We start from the raw sequence: 16,520 nt of genomic DNA, 5'->3' as shown, positions 1-16,520 counted from the left end.
GCAGCTATTTGATTTTCATCAGAGTCAAATTCAAATTGAAAAACCGAATCACCATGGAGAGTCATTTTCATCTCCCCTTTCAATTTCCAAGTTCTTTGAACAACATTTTTCACCAGTAGAAATGGTAAACGCTTCCTTAGTAAACACCCAATAACCAAACTCTCACATCGATGAGCATCCTCTTCTACTTCATCCGCTGAATATAAAGTTAGCTTCGCCGTCTCAACCAAACTAGGAGGATCATAATCTAGAGGTTCCAAAAATCCTATTTCCTGAATCAACCACAACAGAACTAGCAAAAACCCTATCACCACTTTCCATTAAAGAAACAAAATTAGGTTGAAAAGAAAAGAGAAGAAATACAAGGAACTAAACAACATCAATATTGAACCAACCAAAAAGAAGAACAAATCTTCAACAAGAGATTCAGATCGAAAAATTAGCATCTTGACTGAAGTCAACGTCGAAAGAAAAATCCCCTCCCCTACTCTCTCCAAGGCCAAATCCGTCCCAAGATAACACAACAAATAGAAAATATTAGTCGAGAAATTCATTCCAAATTAAAAAGAAATATAAAACAGCCTGAAAATTCTATAGTTATGAGATTCGGTATGTCTTTATTGTTTGTTACATATGATACAAAATTGCATGTGGTCCCTTTTTTTTTTTTTTTTTTTTTTTTTGCTTACCTTTCATGAATTAGTAACCAAGGCTCATTTGTTTTTGAACCTCTAAAAGTCTAATGTCAAGTCAATGTCAAAATAATACACTATCCATTATCAAATTATCAATCTAAGGATGATCTCAGATCATTCATCCTAGCCAACGATTCATTTCGAACTTCTTCCGGTGGTATAAAGCAATCCATTGATAATCCAGGCACATTATACACGATATCGTCGATCGTCCACGTCTCTTCCATCCGTTTAACAAGCGGACCAACCTTAACATTGTTCCCGAATCTCGTTAAACTTACCGTAGAATGACCGGAATGAGCAATCATTACACCACCATCCACCATCCTATAGTCCTTGATACTTGATCCCATTGTTGTTTCCCAGTAAACTGGTTGAGATCCGAGTGACTGAATTCGAGTTAAATGAGAGTCCTCGAGATATACCAATAACCCACTTCTCTGACTGAAATACCCAACCATATTATGTTTAATGATTTCTGCTGTACTATCACTCCGATCAGTTAGAACCGTTTGATCAGCTGACAGTTTTAGCGCAAAACAATCTTCATCCTCAATCTTTTTTTCTCCCGAAAATTGTGCTGCCGAGAACACTGCCGCTATGGCTACAGGATCTAATCCCTGCACATAGACAAATTCATCAATCAGTTCCATTTTTGGAATGACACGGTTCAGGATGAGGTGATGAAGACAGAGAATTCAATGTGATGTGATCTATTATGGAAAAAGGAGGGTCCTAAGGGAAATGCATGTGCAGCAGGAAAAGGAACATTAGTGGCAGTACAATGAATGACTAAAAAAGTTTGGAATGAATGGATATGAAGAATATATGAGGGTCTGTACATGCTTAAAAAGTTGTAAAGAAAAAGGTATCCATCAAAGAAAAAATACCACCACATTTCATGTGATGGGAATCATTTCATGAGTTGATGAGGCTTCCAGGGAACTGAAAATGGTGCCCACAACATCATCTGGTGTGGACACTGATGTCATAATGCACTACCATATCTTGAATCACATCTCTTAAAGCAAAGTTTCTACTGTCCAGATATGTGTTCACATCAGAATCAGATTCCAATACAAAATAGATCAAGATTCTAGAGCTAAAAATGAAAGGAAAGTTGAATTTCCAGGTACTAGGTAGTGTCCGGAAACCACTAAGTTGCTCAAGTCTTTACATGCTTGGAAATAAAAGCTAAAAGTTTCATCGAGTCGTAACTAGATTCAGTATCATCCGTATATCAGTTTATGTATACTAATTGGCGAAATACCTTTTCTGCTTTGTTCGCGTGTATGCACATAACAGGCACTTGGAAATATGACAGGCAACCTATGCACACTTTGTGTCTCACACATACGACATAGCAGGCGTAAGCTTAAGATGAGAAGATCTTAGAGAGCCTACAAAACTTGAATGTGAATACCTAATCGATCTTCTAGGATGTGATTGTTGAAATAGAAACAGATACAATTGCACGAAAAATTTAATGAGGAGATGGTCAAAATAGAGACAGATTAATTTGCATTAAAGCAAAAAGAATAGTACTCCCAACTCCCAGTCCTACCGGTCCGTTTGGTAAAGAAATTGACTATGGCAGAGATAGAGACTCATCATTCGTAACTAAAAAGTTCACCATAAAATAGAAAAGCAGAATATTCCAGATAACTTAATTACAATACTAAAAGAAATGTGAGCCACTTGCCTGAAGAGCGCGCCTGAGAGGCCGAACACCGCCTTTAGCAGCGTGAGAGCCAAGCCAAGGTGTATGACGCCAAGCCACATTTCCATCACTACCAGCAGTAATTTTATGGCCGGAGACAACTAGCTCCATCAACCATTTATCAGGTATCATTTGCCACATCACAAAACAACCCTGTTGCGGTACTCCAGATGATCCATTTTTACTGCTTCCGGCCGATGAGCCGCCATTTAAGCCTCCATTTTCTTCAGCCATTACCATCTTAACATTTCCTATTGCATACACACTCTTTACAATACCTTCAGTTTTTTTACACCCAGTTGCTGCTACAAAGTGTTGAATTATGTACTGTGCCCTTGTTGCAACCTACAATACAATAGCCCCAGACATCATCAAGAACAATGAACTGAAATTTCTATCGCGCGCAGAAAAATTAATGAACAAATAAAAAGAATGAATATAAACTACTTACATTGTTGAGCAGAGATTGTTTGTTGTTAGAAGAAAGTGGAGAAAGAGGACAACCTAAAACGCTCAAGAGAATTTTGAGATCGGATTTTTTGTTAAAGATGAAAGGGAATTGATTTTTGAACCAAACACTCCATGATTGATTACTACCACCTGATTCTAATTTCTTCAGAGAACCACTTCTTTTGTTTTTGCTGTGATGCGTATTCTCTTCATTAATGGGTTCTTCTGAAAGTGGTGCCAAACGATTCATTGCTTGTATATTTGACAAATAAAACTTTTTTTTTTCAGTTCTTCCAATTTCCTCTGCTGCAAGCTTCAATTTTTTTGTTCCGTTTTATGGTGGAAAATGAACAGATTTTGCTGAGATTGGTATCGGTACCTACAAGAGAGAGAGAGAGAGAGAGAGAGAGAGAGAGAGAGAGATGGGGAGTAGACAACTACTTGCTTATGGGTGGAAATGGGAAGAAGAAGAAGAAGAAGAAGGAGCTTTTAAGGCAGGCTAGCTAAGAAGGCAGGCCAGGGGTCCATATCTACACCTGTGTGATAATGGCTTCTTTTCTTTCCTATTTGCTGGTAGTTGGTACAGAGAAAAAAGAAAGAACCGCAGAGTCTTTTGGAGTGCTTTTGAGGGTACATAGAAATATATTTATTATATTTCTATATTTAATGTTTATATTTATTCTTAAAGAGGAATTTAAGGAAATTTACTATGCCCAAAAAGAAAACAAAAATATACTCATATTCAAGGAGTTCTTCATCAAACAGAAAAATGTATATTATAAACACTTGAGTTGGCTGCCAAAATGTAGATCTCAAGAACTCGCAATGAGCTCCAATCTTACACAGATGGGAGAAGGATACATAAAAGTTTCAGGAGGATAAATTTCTTCCTTCTTGTGTACATGAAAGATTTGAGTTACTTCATCCATTTCGACATTTATCATCAGACTTTACCTTGCAAAACGCACTGTCCATGCTGCTGCTATTTCGTCGTGTTTAGTTCTATCTTCCAAGTACAAGTGAGCAACACCCGAGACAAGTGGGTTATCTGGAAGGATGATAAAACAACCAGAATTCACTGACTAAATAATGGAGAATTAGAAGCAATTGAGCTAGCTCCCAGTTTAAGGATATTATTGTGCAGAAACTTACAGATTTTACTTACAAGGATTGGGATTCGTAAACATTGATCTGATCGCAACTAGCACGTTTGAGATTGTAAGAGCTGGACTCCAGCTGTCTTTTAAGATATCCAAGCTGATATTTCCATTAAGATCGACATTGCAGTGATATATCCGAGTTTTGAATACTACCTGAAACATACAAATAAGGAATTATGTTTGTCTAGGAAAAGCATGGTTAAGAATATGATGTAGCAATATCTACTAATGAGGCAACTATCTTTCTTTGAAGAATTGGGTCATTCGAAAATTGAATAAAGCACAAAAAGTCCCCCACTAAGAAATTTAATGTACAAAGGTGCGAGTTCCATCCAGTGACTGCACTTCCCACAAGCGGTGACTGCTACATATACTTAACCAAGCAAATTGTCTAATTGGAGTTCAGCAGTTTGTTGCAGAACAAAACCAAAAAATCTGGAAGTTTTCAGAAAATCATGTTGGGTCTCTTTTCAACCAAATGTTAATACACGTGCCACTTCTTTGATTTCTCTAGATTCACAAACGAGTATAAACTTACAGGAAAGAGGAATAACAACAAAATGGTTTATATTGACTACTTGAATACTAAAACAGATTGGAAAGGTATTGTTGAAATGCGATCCAAAGTAAAGATAACACAAATAGATATCTTCTTTCTGTTCCTTTTGTCTACTGAAAGATATTACGTAAACCCGTCCACCGAAAAACATAAATTGTCATGTTATTAAAAATGAACAATTTTACTCTTTCTCATTGAAGAGGGAAATCAAGTATACCTTTGGGGGTTTGAATGGATAATCGGCTGGAAATGTAATATCAAGAAAAAATACACCTCCTTCATATGGTGATCCTGCAAACAATAACAGAAAACACTAAATGTTGGGTTTCATAACTTCCCAATATCAAAACAACGATATCGTATGCCACATTTCTCAGATTGTATCCCGTAACAGCTACTTGCTTGCTTAGTGAACCATAAATTAGGCATGGCAAGATGAGGTCTGTCAGAGGTGTTGTAACTACGGAAAACCTGAATAAATTACTACTCATAAAAGGCTTGGAATGTACAAAAGTCGTGTATTAATAATCTAGCAATGGTTTTATATCTCATAAATCTCGACATTAACTAATAAGACGGATTCTGGCACACAGCCTAAAAGATGCTTTGGATCAAACACTAAGAAGAATTGGTTTACATCACTGACCACAACAGCAAGTATCTTACAGCCGCTTCTCTCCCATTAATCTAACCATAGTTCACCCATCTCATGGGACAAAAGGTATGGAAGGGGGCAATGGTAGTTACAAACTATTAAGCATTAAGCCTCCTCTGCATATGTTGACACAGATAATATGTGCTGGACACTCCTAAGTCCTACCAGACATGAAATCCAAGTTCAATGTTGTATAGGTTTATAGAATCAATGATTAGTCATGAGAAGTTCTGTTAACACTGCCTGAGCTAGAAACAGAAGGAAGCAAACTCCTTGGGGGAGAGCTAGGTAGGGGCAAGTGGGTTCAGTTGCCCCCACCTGCTAACCAATCTCCACAAGCCTATGTAAAATTACTTTCACATAAACCTCCTTAACTTGGTGTCTGGGATTATTTCTTATTTGGTTTTTCCCCCCCTCTGACTAGAATCCTTGGATAAGCACATACTGTGATAATTAATTTGGGGTTTAAGCTAAGTTTTCCATTAACAAATTGTGTTTGATGATGACCTCATCAACTGAAAATATTGAAATCTTCAGAAAGGGAAGTAAAAAAATGGAGAGAAATCTCAAAATTGGAGTAAAACCAGATACCATAGCTTAAGTGTGGGGAAGAAAAAAAAACAGAACCCGAAAGGGTATTTCTATTAGTTGAATTCGAAGCAAACTAAACCCAGAAAACAAAGAGGGATGGAGAGAGAAACCTGGAGGACCAAAAATGGTGGAAATCCACTGGTAGAGATTGTCACCTTTAGGACCAGCAGAACAATCAGGAGGAGGTTCACTGTTGAATTCCAACATTTCCTTTCTTATCCTCTTACCTGATGCTGATACTGATGTTGCCGAAGCCCATGACCTTCCTCCTCCTCCACCACCACCACCTACTCCTGAGGTGCTCGTGCTGTTCATTTTCAACAACCCTTCCTCTCTCTCGTGGAATTTCTGCCCCGGTGGTATACTTACGTAGTGTTGAGTAGAGCCATAGGTGGTCAGGGTGCCAACTGCCAACCCAACAGGTATTTATACAGGAACTGGGTTTACAAACGGACTTGAAACCCAACAAAAGTTGGATTTTTTTGCTATTTTTCTATCACTTTCAGTAGAATAACGAGTTTAATGAAAAGTGACCCACTCCCTCAATGAAATGTAGAATTATTTGTTAGTGGGAAATGAACAGATAAACTCCCGGCTGAGTGCAGTTCCATGCTTCCGGGGGGATTTACATAACATTACACACTCCTGTCCAGTCTTGTAAAGTAAAATTAGAGTCCCTGAACGAGGCTTTTGACTGTTCTGTATAGGTTCAACTACGACACAGTTAACTGTCAGGCTGATCCTTATTTGTTACCATGAGGAGACCAGACCAGAGTAAGTAGCAGTTGCACAATCCAACAGGCTTTTCTCTAAATTGATTACTTAAAAGGCATTCTTGAATTACAGATGAGATCCATCTTTCACAGATTGTACACGATCTAACTTTCCTGTTTTTAATGTGAAAGAATGGTTCCAGTGTTACGCTGATGTTACACTATAAAGCACAATTATACAAAACACCAAAGAATAGACAACTACTACAACAACAACAACAAACTAACATTCAACCACAGTTGACTGTTTTGCGCTCCAGAACTCTTTACAACACTGCATCTCCACAGCACTACCCTAACAGTCTGAGCAGGTACAAAATTGGTTTGGCTGCTTATCATAGTTGGATAATTGCAAGAAGTACTGTCAAAACCGTAAAGGTTAATCGAGAAAATTGCAGTTTCAGACCACTTTTACCGGGAATAAAAGGTCCAGGCGCTGCAGGAGGCATGAATGGCCCACTTGAATTTGATCTAGAACTGTTTCAACAAAGATCAAATTGTTAATACACGTAAATTGTGACAAATAGCAAAACAGTTTCAAAGATAAGTTCAAGTAATTCTCACCTTCCCATGAATATGCACGAACCATGGCCTGCACAAATTAAAAGTTTGTGTTATAATTAAAGGATTCATGCAGAAATCAGGAACTTATTCGTTTACATTTAAGGAGCTTGAATGAACTTACTTGGATCAACACTGGTAGTAGTGGCAGTACCACCAAAGTCGCAGGTCCCACCAGCACTCTGCATTCTATGGAAATAATCATTGTAGGCATAGGAAGAATGGCTCTGGATATTGTTCGGTTGAAAACATGGTTGCCCAGCTTGAAGAGCACTGCAATTTGCCGATCCTTGACCACAAGCCCAATCAAGACCAGACTTCAATGCACTAGAATCTGCATCTGGCTTAGCCACACAGAATAATCCACTCCCTGATGAATCGCCCGTAAGGTCTGAAGTACTCATGGGCAGAGAATAAACCGTTGTGCCGTTTGGAAAGAACATGCCCCAATTCTTCTCAGAAATGGGTCCTGGGCGCTTATCTTCATTGAATAGCTCATAGATGTACGTACTGATAGGTGTCGATGGCTGGCTAGGAGTTCCTGAATCATTCAATACCCGTCGAAAAAGGTTACCATTATAAGTCTCTGCGTTCTGCACTGTTGCATCGCGTTCATTTGCACCACCAAGGGAGGGCCAACCTGTTTCAGTCACAACAATAGGAATCTCCGAAAAGTTCAGGGCTTCCATAGAGTAATAAGCAGCGTCAACCATGGCATTGAACATACTATTATAATGTAAAAGAGTGTTTGAATCCACGATCTGTTTGCTAGTAGGTATCGGTCGAAACAAAGCATAGTCAATAGGAAAAATCCCGTTTCCATTGATGTAGCCATAATAAGGGTAAGCGTTTAGCATGTAAAAAGACTTGGTGTTCTTCAAAAACTGGAGGAATTGGTACATTGTGGAGTTCCACGAGGAATTAAAGGTTGCAGTGGAAGGAGGGAAAGATTTAGGAATTATGTCCATGGATTGAGGACTTGAAACTTTGACCTGGAAATTGAGATTAGAAGCTACTAGAGCACGATGAATATTGTTCATGGCTGGAACCAAAATGGGAGCTGCATGCGGAATTGTACTGAGAACCTCACTACCAACAGCAATGGCTGTTATATTAATTCCTGGAATGTATGCAGCTACGTTCTTATTGACCCACGCTGCTGCCAAGGATGGGGTTTGTCCAATACCTAAGACCTCTTGATTAGTTACTCCTACCATGACTTGAATTCCAGTGTTTGCTAGGGCGTTTAACATATGACGATCAGCATCAAAAAGGCGGACATGGGTGATCTGGTAAGATTTAAGAATTGCTACCACATCCTCTGCAGGAGGCAAGTTTGACATATCGGTGCCAATGTTTACTCCGAAGAATGCACCTATAAATTATATAAAATATTTAAATCCAGTGTTAGTAATGCATGAAATAAGCTCATGCAAAGATAAAATAAAAAGTATGCATCTAAACATAAATAGAAGAAAAGGCATGCCCGTTGAACATAACAAACAATTTGACTGTGAACTGCTACATCGCTTAAACAGCATAGTATTAGGCGTATTAACTGGATTGCTGTCAAGGTGGTAAGCAGTAAACAGAAAATTTCTTGTTTTAATCATTAATCAGGTTTAGAATCTGGACTCGCATTTCGCAACCTTCAAAGATTTTCAAATGCTGATTATTTGGAGCCATTTCAAAAGTACGAAAAAAGATTCACATGTTGGAGTAATTAAACTGAGAAATTTAGAGTAGAAGTGTGTATATAACTATATAGATACATTTAAGGACAGGATCCACATTTGAATGCATGGATATTAGGCCGGTCGTGGGGGAAACACTTACTGGTTCTGCCTTGTTTTTTTAGTAATTTACCAAGGACGGATGATGGTTTGTTAAGGAACAAAGTTCAAATCGAAACAGTACCCGAATTCCTCTTTAATACTCACTGTAGTCATCAAACAGCACAACCAAATAAGATTGATCATCATGTATTTAGACAATTACCTGATGCACTGGAAATCATACAAAATAGCAGCAGAACCAAATGATTTCGCCATTTTTCAGGCGACATCTGGATAAGGAAAATTCAACAGAAACCTTCAAGCTCTGGTTGCCTTTCCTGCTATAACCAAACAATTTCAAAAAAGAGCAAATTAAAATATAGTAGTAGTTCTCCTTCAAAAAAAATATGGTAGTAGTGACAGGCAAAACTAGACTGCGATACAGAGGAAAAAATATGATATGAGAGATGCAAAACAACTTTTTTAAGCTAGTGACATTCAAAAACAACACGGCTAATATGAATTGGGACCAAAGCGGACAATAGTACTATGTAAGTCGAAGTATTGAACAGTGCGAAATCCCTTCATAACTAGATAGTATTAACGAGAATTCAAGAGCTGCACTATTTTTCTCTATTTAGTGTCTAATATACTGCACAAAGATGATATCTCTCATATGGTAACTCATACATGCTTTTTAAGCTTTTTGTGTAGATCCCTTATAATAAGAAAAGAATGCAGAACAATGTACATATACAGATTGACCTTGAAAATTTGATATCAGCGATTTCAAGAACTGTCAAACTCAAAAATGTAAGCAAGGCGTTTAGCATCTTTGCGATATTATGTTAGTAAATCTTGAAGAATATGAAATACGAAGGCAATATGTCTAGGAAGAGCAGAAGACTAAGCCTAATTCTTGACAAACCCCATGGGATTTATAGAAGAGAGGCCTCCATTTAACTTTCAACAGGTCAATAACCATTATACATCCCTGTGTCTTTGAAGGAGTAAACAAACATGGTACATGGTCCCAAAGAAAATGCAGACCAAGATCATGAAATTGTACAACATAAGCGAACAACTCAATTACAGACAGAATAAAATAAAGACAATGTCTACTGCTGAATGCAATGTCTACTGCAGACCTAATCAAGTAAGCTTAGACACTTAAAAACCCTCAATTCCAGTTCAAATTTCCATTTCAGAATGCATCTGTTAGGCCCATTTCTGTTGTTATAGTGGCATCAACAGTTTCAAAAGCATTCTGGCTTACATCTACAGGTGGAAACTTCACTATGGCCATTAAAAACAAAGAGAAGAAAAAGTGAAGCTGCAAAAACCCAATCTACAAAAAAGGAAAAACCCTAAGTCACACAATCCAGAGATGCTAAAACCACACAGATAAAATAACCATAAGAAGAAAACCAGAGAAAAGGGAGAAAAGTAAGTACCTGATCCAACTTCACCAGCTTAGAAGAAAGTCCACTTCACTTCACTGAAGAACTCTTCCAAACAAAACCTGTAAACCAACCCACAACCCACTTTAATAAAGTTGAGTGTAGTCTAAGATGAAAAGTAAGTTAAACATTAGAAAAAGGAAATCTTGGGAGATTTTAAAAATCCCACCAAACAACTCAGCTGTTTCACACTTTCTGAGGTAGATGAACAGCTAAAGACATTTTTTCAAGTACCATTTCCACTAAAACTGAAATAAATTGCTCAAATTTTTTGAAAAAAATAGATGCCCTTACCCCTTAAACTTGCTCTTCTACAATCCTAAGTCCAACTCCAGATAAAAAATGGAAAAACTTTTGAAGTTTAGATACTTCTATTTAATGAAAGTAGAGCTGATATCTTTATTGAATATATGTATATTTAGTTGGCCTTTTGTTTTCAATGGTGACAGAAAAGAGACATCTTTTTCATGGCAGTGAAGGGTAAATGTAAGAGAAAATGGGCTAGTATATTCTTCAAAGCTGAAAAAAAGAGCTGGTAATTATCACTAAGTACTGTTTTTTTTATTGGGTGGTCGGCAAATGAGGAATCTAGAGGGTTTCTCTACAGCGATCAATGTGAGTCTTTTTAAATTTTTTCTGTTTCTCTCATCTAATAATAATAATAATAAATTTATGGGGTTTATTCGAAAAAGTAATGGGAATGTTTTCAATCGAAAAGTCAATAATTTGTTCCAAGTTAGCAATGAGTGTGCAAGTCATGAGTGACTAGTTATCCAGGATCAAGGTTTGAAAAACGGCTGTTTTTTCCGAAAAAACGTCCGTTATAACGCTCACGTTCATATACCGTGCCCGTGAGGCTCACCAACACGCTTACCTAAATAACACCGATAAATAGGAAAAAATGGCGTTATTTAGACCCGTTATAACCGTTTTCACACCTGTGATAACCGTTTTTCTAAAATTAATATTTCAGTTTTTTTCTTCTAAATAACATTTTAACACACGTTTTTTACACCGTATTTTCCGTTTTCATACCGGTTAAACCCGTTTTTAAGGAAAAAAAATTTGAGTTGGAGAAATTCTTATACAATTTTTAATTTCTTCACTTAACATTTTTTAAATATTTCTCAAACATCACGAAAGAAAAAAACATCGATATTTCTCAAACATCTATATTCACTACTCTAACATCATGAAAGAAAAAAACGATAATAAATAAATTAATAACGTATTAATAAATTATATCTCTAATTGAATGAAAAATCTACAAAAATAATTAATATTACCTCTTAAACTTGTATATGAGAAATTCAAAATGTAAAGCATTCCTTTGAGCAAGAAGCAGAGAACCAGAGAACCAGAGGTATTGATTTCATTTCAATTCTCTTCTTGTCATTTTAAAGCATTCCTTTGGGCAAGAAGACATAATAGCTAGCAAATCGAAATAATTCCTTTGGGCAAGAAGACATAATAGCTAGCAAATCGAAATATTCTTGAAACATTTGGAATCTCGTTGCATGCGTATATAAGCACAAGCTAGCTATGTCTTTGATCATGAAACCAACTACTCTTTTTACTTTTTTTTTTGTTTTATTTCTTTAACTTTTGAGTCTGAACTCTAAAGTACAGACCACATGTAGCATATACTGTACACACCTCCAAATGCAAAAGAAAAAGATAAATCGACTCCCTGACTTCCCTCTCTCACTCTCTTTTTCTCTAGCTAGTCTCTGACTCTCTTCCTGTTGCATTCCTTGTTGGTTAGTCTTGTAGCAAGTAGCTAAGAGCCTAGGAGTATTATTTGACAACAAAGTTTTGACTGCTTTTGAATCCGAATATGCATTATTGAAATATTGGGGAATGCATTGAACTATTCGAGTGACAACTTGAACATATCAAGTGGATAGTGATAGTATGCGTGTATAAATATTATCGGTAGACGATAACTACAATGCATTGTTATAAGTCATAGACTTAGGGTTGTGAATTTTACTAGATATCCATAAATTTGTATGTTAAAAACCCATAAACAAATAAATAAAAAATCAAAAAAATAAATTAAACCAAAAAAAATGAAAAAACGTAGTAACAACGTTATTTAGACCCGTAGTAACCGTTTTCATAGCTGTAATTACCCTTACATAGGAAATTCAGATCACAAATTATTTATTTTTCTTATTTAACCGTTGTCACACCCGTTATTTTAAAAAAACGTCAAAAAAACGCGTTTTATTCCTATATAACGCGTTTTTGACCCAAAACGTGCTCACACCCGTCAAAACACGTTATAACGGTCACGCCTAGTACCTGTGACCTGGGCCGTGACCCGTTTTTCGAACCTTGTCCAGGATTACTTACTGTTTTTGGTCCTTTGGATTTGAAATTTGAAACGTTTTTGCATACAATAATTATGGGTGAACCCACCGAAGTTTAGGTGCTTGAGTTTTAACCTTGACCGTGTTTGACCAACTCTTTGTTTTTAGGAAAACTATTTTTTTTTAATTACAAAGGCAAAAAGAAGAAAAAAAAACAACCTCTTACTGGGATGAGTAATACAAGAAGCGCGGAAAGTTAACCACATTCCAGAGGATTGGTTAGCAACAGCATGAGCTATTAGGTGACGAGCCACATTGTTGGCCTCAGTTCTGAGAAAATGAAACACGACTTAATCGAAGATATGTAATATGTCCGTGTTTCTGCTGGTGGGGTTATGAACACACAATGGCTAATGATAATGACTATAGGGAATTCATGATGATTAACGAGTCATGTTTAAGTATAATGTCCACGAGCCCCTTATTGATAGCTAACTCAACTGCTAATAAGGCTCCATGAGCCCAGGCTCTACTGCAGATGTGAAATTAAGTATCTTATGTTGACAACCCTGTAAAGTAACGTCATTATCTCTAGCAACTGCTTTGTAAGAAAATTATTTAGGACCAACAATTTCATCTTTTAGTGGGAGGGGGTTCCTAGTGACCTTTTTGGGTTTCCAACAAGTCACTCTCGGTTTAAATGACATCTGAATCGACAATATTTACCTCCATGTTGAACCAATATAGGGCTTCCTGAATAATATTTTGTAAGCTGAGGTTATCATTATTGAACATTATATTGTTTTTAGCTTTCAAATAGCTCAAAGCAAACAAGTTCTCATCTTCAGGTTCTGAATAATCTTTATCTTCAAACAACCAACTTATAACAGAATCTTGAATAGTAACATTTGGTGTTCCACTGGTTCTAAGTCTCATAGGAGAAGCAAAAAGCACAATTTGAGACGCCTCGCAATCAAGAAATAATTGCTCAGATGTCCCAATAGTTCTATGCACAATCTACAGTCATCATATACTCATGCAACATGTTTACTGATATTTCCAGCCACAGTCAGTCCATTCTTCGACAATATCCATAGAAACATGTGGGTCTTACGTGGAGGAGTCTTAACTTTCCATAATTTCTTCCAAGGAAAATCATCACTAGGAGAACTAGATAGTTGCTTATCTGACTTAGCTTTAAGCTCGGTCAACACTTGTTTAACCAATTGACTCCAAGGTATGACAAAGACAAATTAGTTCGAGATATATATTGACTCAACGACCTTTATCTGAATCATGATCAAAAACGAAGGCTTGCTCTCCGTATGGATGTAGCCTTGAACTTTTTATTCTCTTTGTTTTGAATTTTTTTACTAATGTGGATTCTGAGGGAAATGCTCATAAGTTTTCTTGTCCTTACACTCCATATAAAAATGGAGTTGCAGAGACTAAGCATAAACACCTTCTCGATATGGCTATGACTCTTTTAATTCAATCCGGTATACCTTCTACTTTCTAAGTTAAAGAAATAAATAATGTCTCTCTTCTTTCTCTTCATCTTCCCTTTCTCAAAAAAAAAACAAAAAAAAAAACAACAAAAACAACAAAAAAAACTCAAGAGTTGTCTTGCTCAGATTTGGTCCTTTTGGACCAGATCTGAGCAAGGATTCTTTTCTTTTAAAGTTTTTGATAGTAGGTAATTGAATAGGGTTATTTTGTTTTTGGTACTCAGGTTTTGTCCAGCTTTTGAGTTTGGTCTAACATTTGTCCAGCTTTGCGTTTGGTACTTGGAATCAACGTTGACATGCGCTGACTTGTTTAGATTTTGACTTTTGTTTGATAAATATTAAAAAAAAAAATCTAATTACAGGCTGCAATTTACTGTTATGTCCTTCCACTTTATCAAAAATGTCCCTTCAACACCCTAATTTCAGTTCATCTTCTTCGCCTCCACAAACACCGTTCATCTTCTTCGCCTTCACAAACACCAGAACTCTGCATAACCCCATGAACCAAAAGCTCAACTGGAAAATCAGCTTCCTCAAATCCAATCAATTTCTCTTTTTCTCTACATAATTCCATGAGTAAATTCAACTGCTCTGCATAACCCCGCAAACCAATTCAACCAAAACCCTATTACACAAAATCCCTAATTTCTGCAAATTGCCACCTTAATTCAGAAAAACCCTAAACTCCCATCATCTTCTTCTTATGAACTGATGAGCTTCACAATACAAAATTTTGAACCATTCACAAATAACGATCCGTTCAATTGCAAGATGCCTACCCAATAACAAATCGTTCGATTCCAAATCTAAATTTCCATATCAACTCAAATTATGACAAAAGTTAGAACCCACAAAGTTCTTATTCTAAAATGAAATTAATGTTCAAATTAAAATCCCCAAACCTCGAAATCAAATAAATCAGATGTTCCTGATGATGATGCACCTGATGCTGAAATTAGTGTTTTTAGATCCTTATAAACACCCAGCAGTACCTTCACAAGCTCAAGCACCACCCTCTGTTTCTTAAATCTTGGGAGATATATTGGTGTCTGGATTCTCAAAATCAACATCAGTTTTATTTTTATTTTTCATCTGATTCTTCCATTAGTCGCAGTGTGATGTCGTATATGAACTTGTCATATCTTTTACTAATAACTAGCAGCAAAAAAAGGATTCACTTGATTTAATATATGTTGTGTTTGGATAATTAAAAAAAATATCTTTGGAAAAGGGAAGATGGGTGCAATAGTGGTGATCGATAGAGAAAGTGATAGGATACATAGTCTGGTTGTTTTGGTACGTGATGATAAGAGAATATGGTGGCGGAGGCGATAGGGGTGGAGATAAAGGGAATGGGTCCAAAACTTACTAGGTCAATATTAGTAAAATAGAAGGGTATAACTGTAAACTTTTTAATAATTCGATTTTATCTAATTATTTTGATAATTAGTAAAGGGAAGTCAAAATGTAACGGAGTCAACACATGTCATCGTTGATTCCAAGTACCAAACGCAAAGCTGGACAACTGTTAGACCAAACTCAAAAGTTGGACAAAATCTGAGTACCAAAAACAAAATAACTCAATTGAATAAGATGTTTTTACATCATTTTTGGTGTCTTTTGACATATTTCTTCGTCGTTTTGGGGAGATTTTTCTTCGTCGTTGTGGGGCGAGTTCTTCAAATTTTAATGGCTGGTTCGTGGCTTGATATTCGCCATTCAAAAACATCGACGATTTATCACGACATTGAGCATCCGTGTTCGTGTGGATCGACAATTTTATGGGCAAAGTACTCCTTTGTTTTAGGAGCATCTCTTATGGAAGAAAAATATAATCAGATTAAATGGTCGGAATTTATTTCCGGATATACCATCATCTTTCCCTTATATATAAAGTTTTTTTAGATATCTTTGTGGTTTATCGCTCTTTCTCTTCGTGATCTACTTGTAATTGATGTCCTTATTTGTATTAGGGTTTTGATTATCTGTTATTTTGATGTTTTTGTTATTCTTGTAAGAGAACATGTAATCACTGTTTTGATTTGAATGAATTGAAATATGTTGATTGTCCAAAAAAATAAAAAAAATAAAAAAATAAATAATGTTACCTATCTCATCAATAAATTACCACTGAATCTATTAAGTTTGTATCTTCATTTAAAGTTCTTTTTTGTAAAAAACCAGCTTATGAGTTTTTTTTTTAGGTTTTTGGTTGCCCGTATTTTCCTCGGCTTAAGCCATACATTACCACTAAGTCGCAGCCTAGGGAAAAACATTGTATGTAGCATTGTATGTTTC

General features: G+C 36.4%; 3 protein-coding genes across 4 annotated transcripts; all 3 read right to left on the bottom strand.

Moving 5' to 3' along the window:
• Positions 1-658: 658 nt before the first annotated feature.
• Positions 659-3,492, bottom strand: LOC113310855. Its single transcript, XM_026559658.1, has 3 exons — positions 2,867-3,492; positions 2,398-2,760; positions 659-1,315 (listed from the first exon to the last, which is right to left on the bottom strand). Exons 1-3 carry the CDS (start codon positions 3,113-3,115, stop codon positions 788-790), a joined length of 1,140 nt encoding a protein of 379 aa, XP_026415443.1. The 5' UTR covers positions 3,116-3,492; the 3' UTR covers positions 659-787.
• A 93-nt stretch (positions 3,493-3,585) lies between these two features.
• Positions 3,586-6,227, bottom strand: LOC113310856 (constitutive photomorphogenesis protein 10-like). Its single transcript, XM_026559659.1, has 4 exons — positions 5,941-6,227; positions 4,802-4,875; positions 4,031-4,178; positions 3,586-3,913 (listed from the first exon to the last, which is right to left on the bottom strand). The coding sequence occupies exons 1-4, from the start codon at positions 6,143-6,145 to the stop codon at positions 3,816-3,818; spliced, it is 525 nt and encodes a 174-aa protein (XP_026415444.1). The 5' UTR covers positions 6,146-6,227; the 3' UTR covers positions 3,586-3,815.
• Positions 6,228-6,633: 406 nt separating this feature from the next.
• LOC113310854 (glucan endo-1,3-beta-glucosidase 4-like) lies at positions 6,634-10,916 on the bottom strand. 2 transcript variants are annotated; one of them, XM_026559656.1, is made up of 6 exons: positions 10,694-10,916; positions 10,394-10,461; positions 9,163-9,280; positions 7,289-8,539; positions 7,168-7,195; positions 6,634-7,080 (listed from the first exon to the last, which is right to left on the bottom strand). In XM_026559656.1, the coding sequence occupies exons 3-6, from the start codon at positions 9,227-9,229 to the stop codon at positions 6,939-6,941; spliced, it is 1,488 nt and encodes a 495-aa protein (XP_026415441.1). In that variant the 5' UTR covers positions 9,230-9,280; positions 10,394-10,461; positions 10,694-10,916; the 3' UTR covers positions 6,634-6,938. The 2 variants fall into 2 exon arrangements, with proteins under 2 accessions (XP_026415441.1, XP_026415440.1); XM_026559655.1 differs by having other exon boundaries at positions 9,163-9,277; positions 10,694-10,915.
• Between the last annotated feature and the right edge of the window lie 5,604 nt (positions 10,917-16,520).

This window comes from Papaver somniferum, chromosome 9 (assembly GCF_003573695.1).
Source record: "Papaver somniferum cultivar HN1 chromosome 9, ASM357369v1, whole genome shotgun sequence".
NCBI classification, from domain to species: domain Eukaryota; kingdom Viridiplantae; phylum Streptophyta; class Magnoliopsida; order Ranunculales; family Papaveraceae; genus Papaver; species Papaver somniferum.
The sequence above is the reverse complement of the archived record's forward strand: the minus strand, read 5'-3'. Positions and strand labels throughout refer to the sequence as shown.

Coding starts and splice junctions, on each gene's coding strand:
- LOC113310855 (XM_026559658.1), bottom strand. CDS start 3,115: ATGAATCGTTTGGCACCACTTTCAGAAGAACCCATTAATGAAGAGAAT. Junction 2,761..2,866: donor AACAATCTCTGCTCAACAAT/GTAAGTAGTTTA, acceptor ATTGTATTGTAG/GTTGCAACAAGGGCACAGTA. Junction 1,316..2,397: donor CTCTCAGGCGCGCTCTTCAG/GCAAGTGGCTCA, acceptor GTCTATGTGCAG/GGATTAGATCCTGTAGCCAT.
- LOC113310856 (XM_026559659.1), bottom strand. CDS start 6,145: ATGAACAGCACGAGCACCTCAGGAGTAGGTGGTGGTGGTGGAGGAGGA. Junction 4,179..4,801: donor ATCCATTCAAACCCCCAAAG/GTATACTTGATT, acceptor TGTATGTTTCAG/GTAGTATTCAAAACTCGGAT. Junction 3,914..4,030: donor GTTTACGAATCCCAATCCTT/GTAAGTAAAATC, acceptor TCATCCTTCCAG/ATAACCCACTTGTCTCGGGT.
- LOC113310854 (XM_026559656.1), bottom strand. CDS start 9,229: ATGTCGCCTGAAAAATGGCGAAATCATTTGGTTCTGCTGCTATTTTGT. Junction 8,540..9,162: donor TATGATTTCCAGTGCATCAG/GTAATTGTCTAA, acceptor TATAATTTATAG/GTGCATTCTTCGGAGTAAAC. Junction 7,081..7,167: donor TCGTGCATATTCATGGGAAG/GTGAGAATTACT, acceptor TTGTTGAAACAG/TTCTAGATCAAATTCAAGTG.